This window comes from Astyanax mexicanus, chromosome 22, assembly GCF_023375975.1.
Source record: "Astyanax mexicanus isolate ESR-SI-001 chromosome 22, AstMex3_surface, whole genome shotgun sequence".
Lineage (NCBI taxonomy): Eukaryota > Metazoa > Chordata > Actinopteri > Characiformes > Acestrorhamphidae > Astyanax > Astyanax mexicanus.
In genome coordinates this window covers 2,443,923-2,456,132 of record NC_064429.1, presented here as the reverse complement: position 1 = coordinate 2,456,132, position 12,210 = coordinate 2,443,923, and the positions used below count along the sequence as shown (strand labels likewise).

Sequence of the window (12,210 nt, the reverse complement as noted above, 5' to 3'; positions counted from 1 at the left end):
TCTCTGACTCTGTATGAGAAGGCCTCTTCAGCTAAAGTCAATTGGGACAAAACTGAGGCCTTGTGGGTAGGCCAAGACCTGGTGGGACATATGCCAAATTTGCCTGGGACCTTGAGGTGGGGCAGAGAGGGACTGAAAGTTTTGGGGGTTTTCTTAGGGACAGAAGACTTTCAGAGTAAGAATTGGGAGGGTCTAGTGGAGAGAGTGTGCACCAAATTGTCTAAGTGGAAATGGTTGCTCCCTCAGCTGTCCTACAGGGGTAGGGTGTTGGTAGCCAATAATTTGGTTGCATCCACCTTGTGGCACAAGTTCAATGTTTTGCAGCCACCTGCTGGCCTAGTACAGGAAATACAAAGGATGCTGGTGTCATTTTTTTGGTCAGGCCAGCATTGGCTTCGATCAGATGTTTTATACCTACCATTACAAGAAGGTGGGCAAGGGCTTATAGACATTAAGTCCAGGATTATGGTTTTTCGTCTTCAGGCTGCCCAGAGACTGCTTTTTTGTGGAGCACCAGCTTGGACTCATACTGCCTGTGCCCTTTTACAGCGGGCTGGAGGAAAGGGTTTCGATAAGCATCTTTTCCTCATGTCTACACCGGAAGATGGTTTGGTGGGTCTTACACCTTTTTATAGATCAATGCTGGAGGCCTGGAAAGTGTTCTCTGTTTTTAGGACTGCTGATACCCCGGCTGGTGTGTGGTTGCTGGAAGAGCCTTTGTTTTTTAACTCTTTTTTTACCTTCCAATATTTTATCCTCAGCAACTCTTCGCTCTCACTTGATGGATGCAGGTTGTACGAAGCTGGGAGACTTGATGACAACGGGACTTTCAGTGCGGAGCGACCGGACTGGGATTAGGTCTGGACGTTTGTTGGAACATCTGCAAGCAGAGGTGCAACGGAAGCTGCCAGCTGAGTACCGGAGTTTATTGGATGACCAGGCTGTCGTTGCTCAGTGGAGAGAGGGCTGCCAGTATGATTTTCCTGAACTGAATGTCAGTCCTGCTGTGGAGAGGGCTGAAGATGAGAAGTGTCTCCTGTCCTTCACCACTCCGGAGTTGAGCTTTTTTTCTTTGATTGGGAAGAAGGCGCTGTATCTGGTGTGTGTTAAGGTGTCTCAGGCACGCTTTCTGGATGGAGTTCGTGCTACTAGGTGGTCTGAGTTTTTTGGTGCCGGCTCCTCCCCTAAAGGCTGCTGGCGGGTCCAGTACAAGTGTCCGATTGATAAACGGACAGCTGACCTCCAGTGGAGGATTGTACATGGAGCAATAGCTATGAACAGACATCGGGTGCACCTCGATCCGAGTGTTAGTGAAGGTTGTTTCTTCTGTTCTGAACCTGAGTCTGTGTTTCACTTGTTCCTGCAGTGTTCTAGGCTTGGTCGTATGTTCTCTCTGTTAGCTGAATGGTTTCAGTTACTTGGCGTAGTTTTCTCCCCTCAGCTCTTCATTTTTGGGCCGAAATATACTGTCCGGAAAAAGCATGTTCTTGTTTTGCTGAATTTTCTGTCCGGTACGGCTAAACTAGCAATTTGGAAAACAAGAAAGAACCGAATGCTAGGTCAGGGGTCAGTGGATGTGGTGGCCATGTTCCTTGGTTTGGTGGCTGCACGGCTTAGGATGGAGTTTGCATATTACAATCTCGTGGGTAGATTGCCAGATTTCATGTACACATGGGGAATTAATGAAGTTCTTTGCACAGTTAATGATTCAGGTCATTTGCAGCTTTTTTTCTTTTTTATTATTATTATTATTATTATTATTATTATTATTTTATTTTTTTGTTAGTGTTTTTTGTGTTGGCTTTAAAAGTGTGTTTTGGACACCTGGTGGTGTTTTTGGTGTAATTGTACATTTTTAAATTGTGTGAATAAATAGGTGTTTTAAAATTCAAATTCACTCACCATCACTCCACTCCCTCTCTCTATCATTCCTCCCCCTAACTCACCATCACTCCACTCCCTCTCTCTATCATTCCTCCCCCTAACTCACCATCACTCCACTCCCTCTCTCTATCATTCCTCCCCCTAACTCACCATCACTCCACTCCCTCTCTCTATCATTCCTCCCCCTAACTCACCATCACTCCACTCCCTCTCTCTATCATTCCTCCCCCTAACTCACCATCACTCCACTCCCTCTCTCTATCATTCCTCCCCCTAACTCACCATCACTCCACTCCCTCTCTCTATCATTCCTCCCCCTAACTCACCATCACTCCACTCCCTCTCTCTATCATTCCTCCCCCTAACTCACCATCACTCCACTCCCTCTCTCTATCATTCCTCCCCCTAACTCACCATTACTCCACTCCCTCTCTCTATCATTCCTCCCCCTAACTCACCATCACTCCACTCCCTCTCTCTCTCATTCCTCTCCTCCCACTCACCATCACTCCACTCCCTCTCTCTCTCATTCCTCTCCTCCCACTCACCATCACTCCCTCTCTCTATCATTCCTCTCCTCCCACTCACCATCACTCCACTCCCTCTCTCTATCATTCCTCCCCCTAACTCACCATCACTCCACTCCCTCTCTCTATCATTCCTCCCCCTAACTCACCATTACTCCACTCCCTCTCTCTATCATTCCTCTCCTCCCACTCACCATTACTCCACTCCCTCTCTCTCTCATTCCTCTCCTCCCACTCACCATCACTCCCTCTCTCTATCATTCCTCTCCTCCCACTCACCATCACTCCACTCCCTCTCTCTATCATTCCTCTCCTCCCACTCACCATCACTCCACTCCCCCTCTCTCTCTCATTCCTCTCCTCCCACTCACCATCACTCCACTCCCTCTCTCTATCATTCCTCTCCTCCCACTCACCATCACTCCCTCTCTCTATCATTCCTCTCCTCCCACTCACCATCACTCCCTCTCTCTATCATTCCTCTCCTCCCACTCACCATCACTCCCTCTCTCTATCATTCCTCTCCTCCCACTCACCATCACTCCACTCCCTCTCTCTATCATTCCTCCCCCTAACTCACCATTACTCCACTCCCTCTCTCTATCATTCCTCTCCTCCCACTCACCATTACTCCACTCCCTCTCTCTCTCATTCCTCCCCCTAACTCACCATCACTCCACTCCCTCTCTCTATCATTCCTCCCCCTAACTCACCATCACTCCACTCCCTCTCTCTATCATTCCTCCCCCTAACTCACCATCACTCCACTCCCTCTCTCTCTTTCTTTTTATCTCATTGTCTGTTTCTCTCTTTTTCCTCTATAGTAATGGGAGGGCTGTTCATTATAATGGCTCCAGTTTACTCCAGTGGAAGAGCGTGAGACTAGATGTAGCTTTGCTTCCTGGTAAGTTATTTTTCTGCTTTTTGTCTCTGTAGTGGAGCAGGTGCTGTCTCACTCACTAGGTCGTAACATAAAAAGACAGTGTGAAGTAAAGACACGTGAAGTAAAAAAAAATCTAGTTTGTAATAGGAAATTAGGCCTTGCACATATGTAAGAGCGAGTTTTTTTTATGGGAAGATGACTGTATAATTAATATGTTTTTATCTGGTAGCTTCTGCAGTATTATTATAAATGTTTAGGTTTCTTGAAGACGTTTTTCATGTCACGGTGGAAAGATTCTGACCATAATGCACTGCAAAGTTCTATAATTTTTTTTTGCATCATGCAGAGATTAGGCATTTATTAACTTAGTATTACTTGTAATGTCTGTCTTTGTGTCAAATGTTAGGTCTGAAACTATTGTGATACAAGACATTTAACTGGTGAAACTTGTATACTCTAAGAATAATCACAGTTCAGTAGATGAAAGTCAATTATGTATGATTTAGACCTAATAAAAATAAATAAATAAAGATAAATAGAGCTGTCTTACTACAGCTACTGCATAGCTTATTGTTAAAAGAGGTTTAAGTACAACTGGTAGTACTTCTTTAAGTCCAGCACATGTTGTGTGGTGTCCCTTTGGCCTTCTCAGGCGATATTGCAGGTATAGGCTGGGAGCGTTTGGAGGGCACACCGCCTCCTCAAGGACAGGCTCCTAAAGGTAGGGTGTACTTTACCTACTGCGGCCAGCGCCTCAGTCCCTATTTGGAGGATGTGGCTGGTGGCATGTGGCCCCTGGTCCACATTCAAAAGAAGGTGAGTGTAACTCCATAAATTCAAATTGCATTTTTATAGATTATAGGAACTGCTTTCCTTTGATGGACGATTCATATTGACACTTAATTTTACAACATTTTGTAAAACACTTAGCTATTAATCAATACTTTTTTATTGTTTAGTACCAAATTACACAAGCCCAAAATAAAAGAAAATTGTCCTTTTTATAAGCAAAATATTTATAAATTTTGCAATTTGTAGGCCATTGTCTAGGCTCTACATACCAACCAAAATGTGTTTGTGTTTACATATTGTAGAACACAAAAGTTCGTGCTAACTTTGGAAGCCGTCTGTTTGCCTACGCGGAGGGACAGGCACATAGGAATGCAGCTGATCTGTGCATGGACCTCTCAGAAGAGATAAGTGCCAACTTCGAGGCCCTGCCATTCGCCATGGCCTCAGACAGTGACAACGATGCTGGTGCTAGTGTGGCATCTGACTCAGGTTCCCATGGGCCTACCTGTCGCATTGCTGCTGTGGCTACAGCTCAGCAACGTAAGACTTGTGACAAAGTTAAACAGTGATCTTTCTATTGAACTTAATATTAACGATCATGTATTTCAACTCCCAGCACATGTAATGCATGTTGTATTGTTCCAGGGCCAAATCTAAGCAGCTACATTCAGAAAGTATATTAATTCTTTATTTATTTCCTGTAAGAATAGTCTTATATGTCTTGATGAGTTTGTTGAACTGCAACAATGCAGTTTACCTGTTTACTCAACATGAACAAGCTTTCTCATTCCCTCTGGTTTTCAGAATATAACAGTGATGCCTCCTGCTACTACAAGGTTGAATTAAGCTATGAGAATCTTGTGACATCTGGGCCTGATCCACACCCCCCACCCATCGCTGATGAAGAAAGCGATGATGAGGATGATGATGATGTGCCAAGAGTAAGAAAAGTTGTCTTACATGCTCATTTTATCTGACCATCCTATAGCCTACCCGTTATGTCTGTCTCTCTCTTTTTTTAGGAGGATCACTATGCTTTACTTGTGAAAGCATGGGAGACTAAAGTGTTCCCTACCATCCGTCGCCGCTTCAGGAATGAAGCCGAGAGAAAATCGGGACTAGACCAGATAAAGGGGGCCCTCCAGCTTGGTAAGGACCATGAAGTCACATAGGGCAAGGGAGGAGGTTGTTTAAAAAGAAAATATTAGTGATGAAGTGTTGTCAAAATGGGTTTCATAAGACATTTATGTAATGCGTCTGTGTGTGTGTGTGTGTGTGTGTGTGTGTTTGTGTGTTACATTGACCAACAGGAATGGTGGACATTGCACGTCAAACAGTGGAGTTCCTTTATGAGGAGAATGGTGGCATTCCTCGTGACCTCTACCTCCCCACTATTGAGGATATCAAAGACGAAGCTAACAAGTTTACAGTTGACAAAGTCCGCAAAGGTACCCACACCCATTACACCACAATTATACCTTTTGCATTTGAGACTTTTAGATACGCTAAATAAGTGCCTTTATACAACAGTTAGTTCCGACCTCACAATCTGATTGGTTGAGGAGTGTTCTAGCCGTGATGATATTTGTGATAACATCACGGCCTTCTCACACTAAATCTGTATCACTCCGCTGGACCGTTGCCGAGTAACGGCATATACACATTTTTATATGTGCTCATACAACCTGCAAAAAAGAATCAAATGGATGTATTTAACATATCATTTGACCTACAGCCAGTGTGGACAGACTCTGAAGAAGAGTGTGACTCCACACCTACATTAAATTATGAACCTACCATTACCACAAATACAGTTAGGTCAACTGCAGTGACAGCAGGGCAACTGGACGCGCTGGAACTGGTTCGAAATGAGCAAAATACAGTTCGACAAACAAAATGGGCTACAAAGTGCTTTACGGACTGGCTCTTACAAAATGACTTTAAGGTCAATTTGGGAACAGTTGAAAAAGCTGAGCTAAACCTAACACTTACCGTGCGTCCACACCGAAAGCGACGCGAGCGACAAAGCAGCCGGAAGTCATTCATTTTCAATGAGAGCGAGCGACACTGGGCGACGGGCAGCGACGCGGCGCGACGCGATGCGAAGCGGGCGGTTTGAGCGACGCGAGAGAGTTGACCAGAACTTAACTTTATGCAAATGAGCAGCGACGCGCGGCGGCGACTACCAATCAGAAACAGATTCTCATGTGTCCGGCCTGAAATCGCTGCTCTGATTTTCGGTTCCTACTGAACATTTATTCCGCCAGCAAAACGGAGAGAACAGAACTGAACTGAGCTGAACTGAGGTAAAATACTCCACTACACCAGCAGCTACCCCACTATAGTACTATCCTTACAGAATTACCTTTAATAGAAAACTATATATTAAACTGAGGAAATTATTTATAAATTAACAGAACGATTTATGACAACTAAGGGAATATTTTTTTAAATTAACAGAACCTTTTATTGAAACAAAGGGAATTATTTATTAAAGTTAACATAATGATTTATTACAACTGAAGAAAGTATTTAATACATTTAACGTAACAATTTGTTCAAACTGAGGTATGGAATTTGAAACGATTTAGGTAAAACTGAGGGAATTATTCATTACATTTTACAGAAAGATTTATTAAAACTGAGGGAATTATTTATTAAATTAAGAGAAAGACTGTTTATTAAATCAAGAGGATGATTTAATATATTTAAGTAAACATTAATTACAAGAATTTATTTAATACATTAAGTTAACGATATTTGAAATTATGGACAAATTAAGAGAATGATTTACTACATTAAGGAAAACAATGTATTTTATTTAAGTGAACCCATTTATTGTAATATGAAATAATTATGTTAAATAATTGTACTTAAAAATAGTTATAAAAGTTTTTAATGTTTAGGAATTGTGTAGAGAGGCTGAACCCTTGTTTCTGTATGTGCCGTATTTGGAAAACGCCCACCAGCGACAGCTCGTTCTGAGTGAGACACGCCCCCAAGCGACTCATCGCCTGTTGGACAGGCGACACAGAGCGATTTTATCGCGTTCGGTGTGAACGTACAGTAAGGCAGTTCTATGGCTCTATCTGCACCACAAAAGGTGAGCTTTACAGTATGAGCAGCTTTCTTGGACTACGTACGGGGCTCAACAGGTACCTTAACGAGCCTCCACTCAGCCGGTCCTGCTGTTTGAAGAGTGACCCTGAGTTTAAACCTGCAAACAACGTCTTCCTTGGAATCATTAAAACAATGAGACGGGAAGGGAGAGACAAAACGACCCACCATCCATCCGTTTCACCCACAGATGAGACAATAATCTGAGAATCTAACGCATGTAATCCCAACCATGCAAGAGGGCTCCTGAACAAAGTTTGGTTCGATATCCAGCTTCATTTCGGACTGCGAGGTAAAGAGGGCAACAGAGCTCTTACAAAGGAGTCATTTGTTATCAAAACAGACGAAAATGGCACAAAATACTGCACGCTTTTATTTAATGAAGAAACAAAAAACCACAAAGACATCACAGAGCGAGACCGTGAAAAATACAGGGGATTCATGTTTGCCAAACCTGGAGACCCCCTATGCCCAGTTGCAACACTAGAAAAATACCTAAACAAAATGCCACCCAATGCCCCTGCCCTTTATTTACACCCCAAAAAGACAGCGTGCGCATCAGATGCAGTTTGGTACATTGCGAGTCCTCTTGGAGTAAACCAGCTAGCAAATATTCTTCCCCAGATATGCAGAGAGGCTGGCACCAGCCGCATATACACCAACCACTGCTTACGAGCCACAGCAGTTCAAAGATTATTCGATGCCGGTCTGGAGTCAAAAGAGATTATGTCCATTACTGGACACCGGTAAGAATAATTTAAATATGCGTGTCTAGTTATCAAGTTACCACAAAAGTATATATTTTTTCTAAAAATGTAATTATTAATTACAGGTCTGAGAGCTCGTTAAAAAGCTACTGGACACCACCTTAATCTTCGTTTTTTTCCAACTTTAATTTCAATCTAATGTTGGTTTTGTTAGCTTATATAAATCATACCGTTTTGTAGCATTTGAGACAGGCCAGGGAAATATTAGTACTGTTTATTTGTGGAACTACTTTTTCGCGGAAGGCACTCTCCGTATTAAAAAGTATTCAATATATATTTCTTGAGATTCTTTGATTTATTTTCTTTATTTATTTTGTAAAAAAACTGTTGTATAAAAGCAATAGAACACTCGAGGTCATGTGTTATCGCAAATAACATCACGGCTGTGATTCGGTCGTAGATCATCACACATCTCGTGATGTTATTCGCGATAACACACTCCCTCTCGTGTTCTATTGCTTAAACATACCAAGGCACACTTGACACTTTTTAAAAAACTTGAGCCCCTTAACCAACTCACACATCACTCTCTCTGTAGCTCACACATCACTCTCTCTGTAACTCACACATCACTCTCTCTGTACCTCACACATCACTCTCTCTCTGGGTTTTCTGGAGCTTTGTTTGAAGCAGGGCAGCTGCAAGGACCTAATCTCCACTTCAAAACAAAAGTCTCTCTATCCATTTAAAATCTGGCAGCACACTTAAGGATTTATTTTCTTTTTCCTATACCTCTTCCTAATCCATGCAGGATTGACAGTGGTTATACGCTGCCCTGACAGCAACAACACTGGAAGCAGCAGCGGAGGAACAGCCTTACCCAAGTTTGCCATCCGAGGCATGCTTAAAACCTTTGGCCTTCAAGGGGCGGTTCTTGATGTGGATTCTGTAAGTTACCTTATAAAACTTATTTTTTGCACAATTCTGTCTAGAAATAGTAGAAAATTAACTGTATATGTGTGTGTTTTGCATAGGTACTTATGTGTACTCTATAATAAATGTTTTACTGAAATTTTTGTCGTATAGAATCGTTATAAAACGTTTTTATTTGTATACAGCAGTCATGTAGCATGATTCTTGCTTACTGCAAGTCAATATAAATCTGGGGAACAACAGCATCCCCTAACAATATACACAGTGTACAATGCTTGGGCCAAGGCATATGGACAGATTAACTTTGTGTGTCCAGGTAAATGAGTTGGTACAAGTGGAAACATATCTACGAAGTGAAGGTGTGTTGGTCAGGTATTGGTACCCTATTGAGATGCTTGAGCGCCCACCAACTGGATCCCGCAGGACTGCAGCCAATGGCTTAGTATCACTGGACAGCAGCAACATTCAGATTCACAGGTTAGTTTTTTTTATTTGATACCTTAGTATATGTAACCATGTATCTCAGGAAAACATTCTTAACTTGCACTCATAGTAACGTTGTATTCTCTTCATTTGTTCATTTAGTGTAAAGGAAAGCTGACATGTGCAAACCATGTAAAAAAAAAAAGTGAATGTGAATAACCTTGAACTGTTCAATTAAATACATGTATGTGTGCTTCTAAAGTAAAATATGAAAGAAAGTACTTCCTATAGATTTATTTGTTTTATGTTTATTTTATGTGTTTAATTTGTGTGCTTTCAATTCCCAAATTTTGTGGATTCTTCCCTGTTATGCTTTTGTTTCAGGGAGCTACTTCGATGTGAGAGTGCTTTGGCCCGTCTGTATTGTCGCATGGCATTGCTGAATATCTTTGCGCCTAAGAGCCCACACACCTTCACACGCCTCTTCCACATCCCTGCTGTACGTGATATCACCCTTGAGCATCTTCAGCTCCTGTCTAATCAGCTACTGGCTCCACCTCTGCCAGGTAAAGAAAATGATGTTTGCTGTAAGACAAATAAGAAATTGTACCTATTGCAAACAAGTACTTAGTATTTGAGTTAAGTTTGTCTAAGAGATTATACTTTATTTTTTATATTTAGGTCAGTGTAATGACTTATTCTAATGTTGACTACTTTTAATTAGTAATATGACTGTGTCCAAAATATACTTTTTAAGACAATTTGCTATTTTATTGAAGTAAGTTTTTATAAGTATTTATTTTGTGCCATTTGGAATGTGTGCAAGTTAATGATTAGCAATATTGTAGAATTAACATATAGTCATTTGATCTTACTAAAAAGTCTTATTCCCCCATTCTGTAGATGGCTCCATCAGCTCAAACTCAATCTTGCTAGCCCAATCAATGCTCCACAACCTCCACGGTCAGAGCTGCTCCCCCACCGAGCTCTTCTACCAGGGTAATGCACAGTCAATCCGTGAGTGGCTGACTGTGGCCATTAGTAGAGCCCTGCACCAGGGAGAGGACAGCTTGTTGGAGCTTACTAAACAGATCTGCTGCTTCCTCCAGGTATAACATTTCCATATTCTACATTTGTTTTCCTGTGTAATTTGTCTCTGTGTGAAGGCTTGTAACAGTCTACTAAATCTTTTCAGTTAGTGTCAGTATTGTGTGAATTGGTGTACCAGGCTTGTTATTTTTCTAATTTTTTTTGTTACTGAAAATCAAGAACGCCCCAGAGCAGTTCACATCAGAGGAGTTTCCTGTCTCTGAGTCAAAGGTCGGCATGGATATTAACTTCCCTGGTGCCACATTTGTAGTTGTTTCTTGTAAAGAGAGCCAGCTTGGTTACCGAAAAGAGTAAGTTTCATCATCATTCAAGTTATTTGTTTTGATAAAACTGGTAGAAAAATAAAAATCATTTTAAAATGCTAAATCATCATTGAGTTCTGTCTTTCAGCTCTTCTTTGTATAAGGCTCCCTGGGCCCGTGTCATGGTATACGGCTTGGGCCACAAGGTACGGCGTAATGGCCAGCTGAATCTGATGGAGGTTGTGCGTTACCCTCTAGATGCTTCCCCTTCTAATACTGGCCTGACACCTCCACCTACAACCAACCAGTATCCCAGCATTATTATTCCCACTGACAAAGTGCACATCAAACTAGGTATGGAACTTAGAGCAATGCATCAGTTTGCATCAGTTCATTGATTTTTCATTGAAACTTAAAAGACACTTATGTCCAAGTTAATATAGACTAAAATCAAGTGAGTCGAATCAAAAGGTTACATTTACATGAGAAATGAATGAATATTCCTTTAATCACAATATTCATTAAGACATCATGAGATCCAAACTTCTGTGATTTTTATTTAGCTTATTCTCTGAAAGGTGGATGCTTCATTCTTTTAGGCAATATACAGGAAATCTCACATTTAAAAACTTTATTCTGTGTTTTAAACACTTTAAGGATAAAGTAGTGGCAAACACCAGTATCTTAAAGTGTCTAATAGATTTGGCAAGGTGGTGGAACTCAAAGTGACTGCTTCAAATCATTAGGAAACCTGGGCTGTTTCACTAAATTTTACCAGTAGATTTCATGTTGGTGGTTGGTGTTTTTTTTTTTTTTTAGTTTTTATAATAAATTGGATAAAATGGTTTTTGGGGTTGTGTATGACTGGCTGCCAGTATGTTTTTTTGAACATTGTTTCAGAAGTTTTCTTTACATACCATTTCTTCACATCAAATGTCATTCAGCTTTTTCTGCTCCCTGACTAGTAGGTAAGTTTCTGCTGTTGTCTCTTCACAGGAGTGTCTCCTCCTCCTGGTGCAGTGCTGGTACTGCATTCTCTGCCTCTAGAATTTCCCCTAGCCATGGCCTTTGCTGAACAATTATTAACTTGGACACTGGGTGAGAGCACTGAACGCCCAGAGGAAGATCTGGACACTGTTCCTTCTTCTGTGCTTTTGCAGGTTGTAGAGCTACTGGGTAAGAAAAAAAGCATTTCTCTCTGAATTCTGATTTCTACCCATCTATAAAATCTTTAAATATAAAATCCATACTAGCTCTGCAGTAGACATTTGTGACAAGTAGGGCTGCAACAGTTAATTGACATAATCAGACAGTTTCATGTTATAAAGTAGGCATAATCGCTTGATCTCGCATCCCAACCACCCTGCTCCATCCACTCCACTTTTCCTGGCTTCACGCTTCAGTCAGAGACCTTGCTAATTATGGCTTCGTCTGTGTGAGTGGTCACTCGCGCTGTTGAGCTGTTTATGGCGTGTTCGGTTAGCAATGATGCTAATCCATCAAGCTACATATCTAGCCATCAACTACTTTCATCCACACTTAATTTTCCCCCAAACTGGCAAAACAGCATCACTGTCCTGAACACTCTCAGA

At 41.6% G+C, this 12,210-nt stretch overlaps 1 protein-coding gene across 5 annotated transcripts in view; it reads left to right on the top strand.

The window, feature by feature from the left end:
* The window catches only part of LOC103023131 (probable E3 ubiquitin-protein ligase HECTD4), a 199,212-nt gene that overhangs the window by 122,655 nt on the left and 64,347 nt on the right, over nucleotides 1-12,210 (top strand). For all 5 annotated transcript variants that reach the window (XM_049470710.1, XM_049470707.1, XM_049470709.1 and 2 more), the window contains exons 48-60: nucleotides 3,236-3,315; nucleotides 3,947-4,110; nucleotides 4,389-4,626; nucleotides 4,891-5,027; nucleotides 5,109-5,235; nucleotides 5,397-5,534; nucleotides 8,722-8,858; nucleotides 9,160-9,320; nucleotides 9,651-9,832; nucleotides 10,170-10,375; nucleotides 10,536-10,666; nucleotides 10,767-10,972; nucleotides 11,615-11,794. In XM_049470710.1, the coding sequence (XP_049326667.1) occupies nucleotides 3,236-3,315; nucleotides 3,947-4,110; nucleotides 4,389-4,626; nucleotides 4,891-5,027; nucleotides 5,109-5,235; nucleotides 5,397-5,534; nucleotides 8,722-8,858; nucleotides 9,160-9,320; nucleotides 9,651-9,832; nucleotides 10,170-10,375; nucleotides 10,536-10,666; nucleotides 10,767-10,972; nucleotides 11,615-11,794 (2,087 nt within the window). The remainder of the gene's footprint in view (nucleotides 1-3,235; nucleotides 3,316-3,946; nucleotides 4,111-4,388; nucleotides 4,627-4,890; nucleotides 5,028-5,108; nucleotides 5,236-5,396; nucleotides 5,535-8,721; nucleotides 8,859-9,159; nucleotides 9,321-9,650; nucleotides 9,833-10,169; nucleotides 10,376-10,535; nucleotides 10,667-10,766; nucleotides 10,973-11,614; nucleotides 11,795-12,210) is intronic.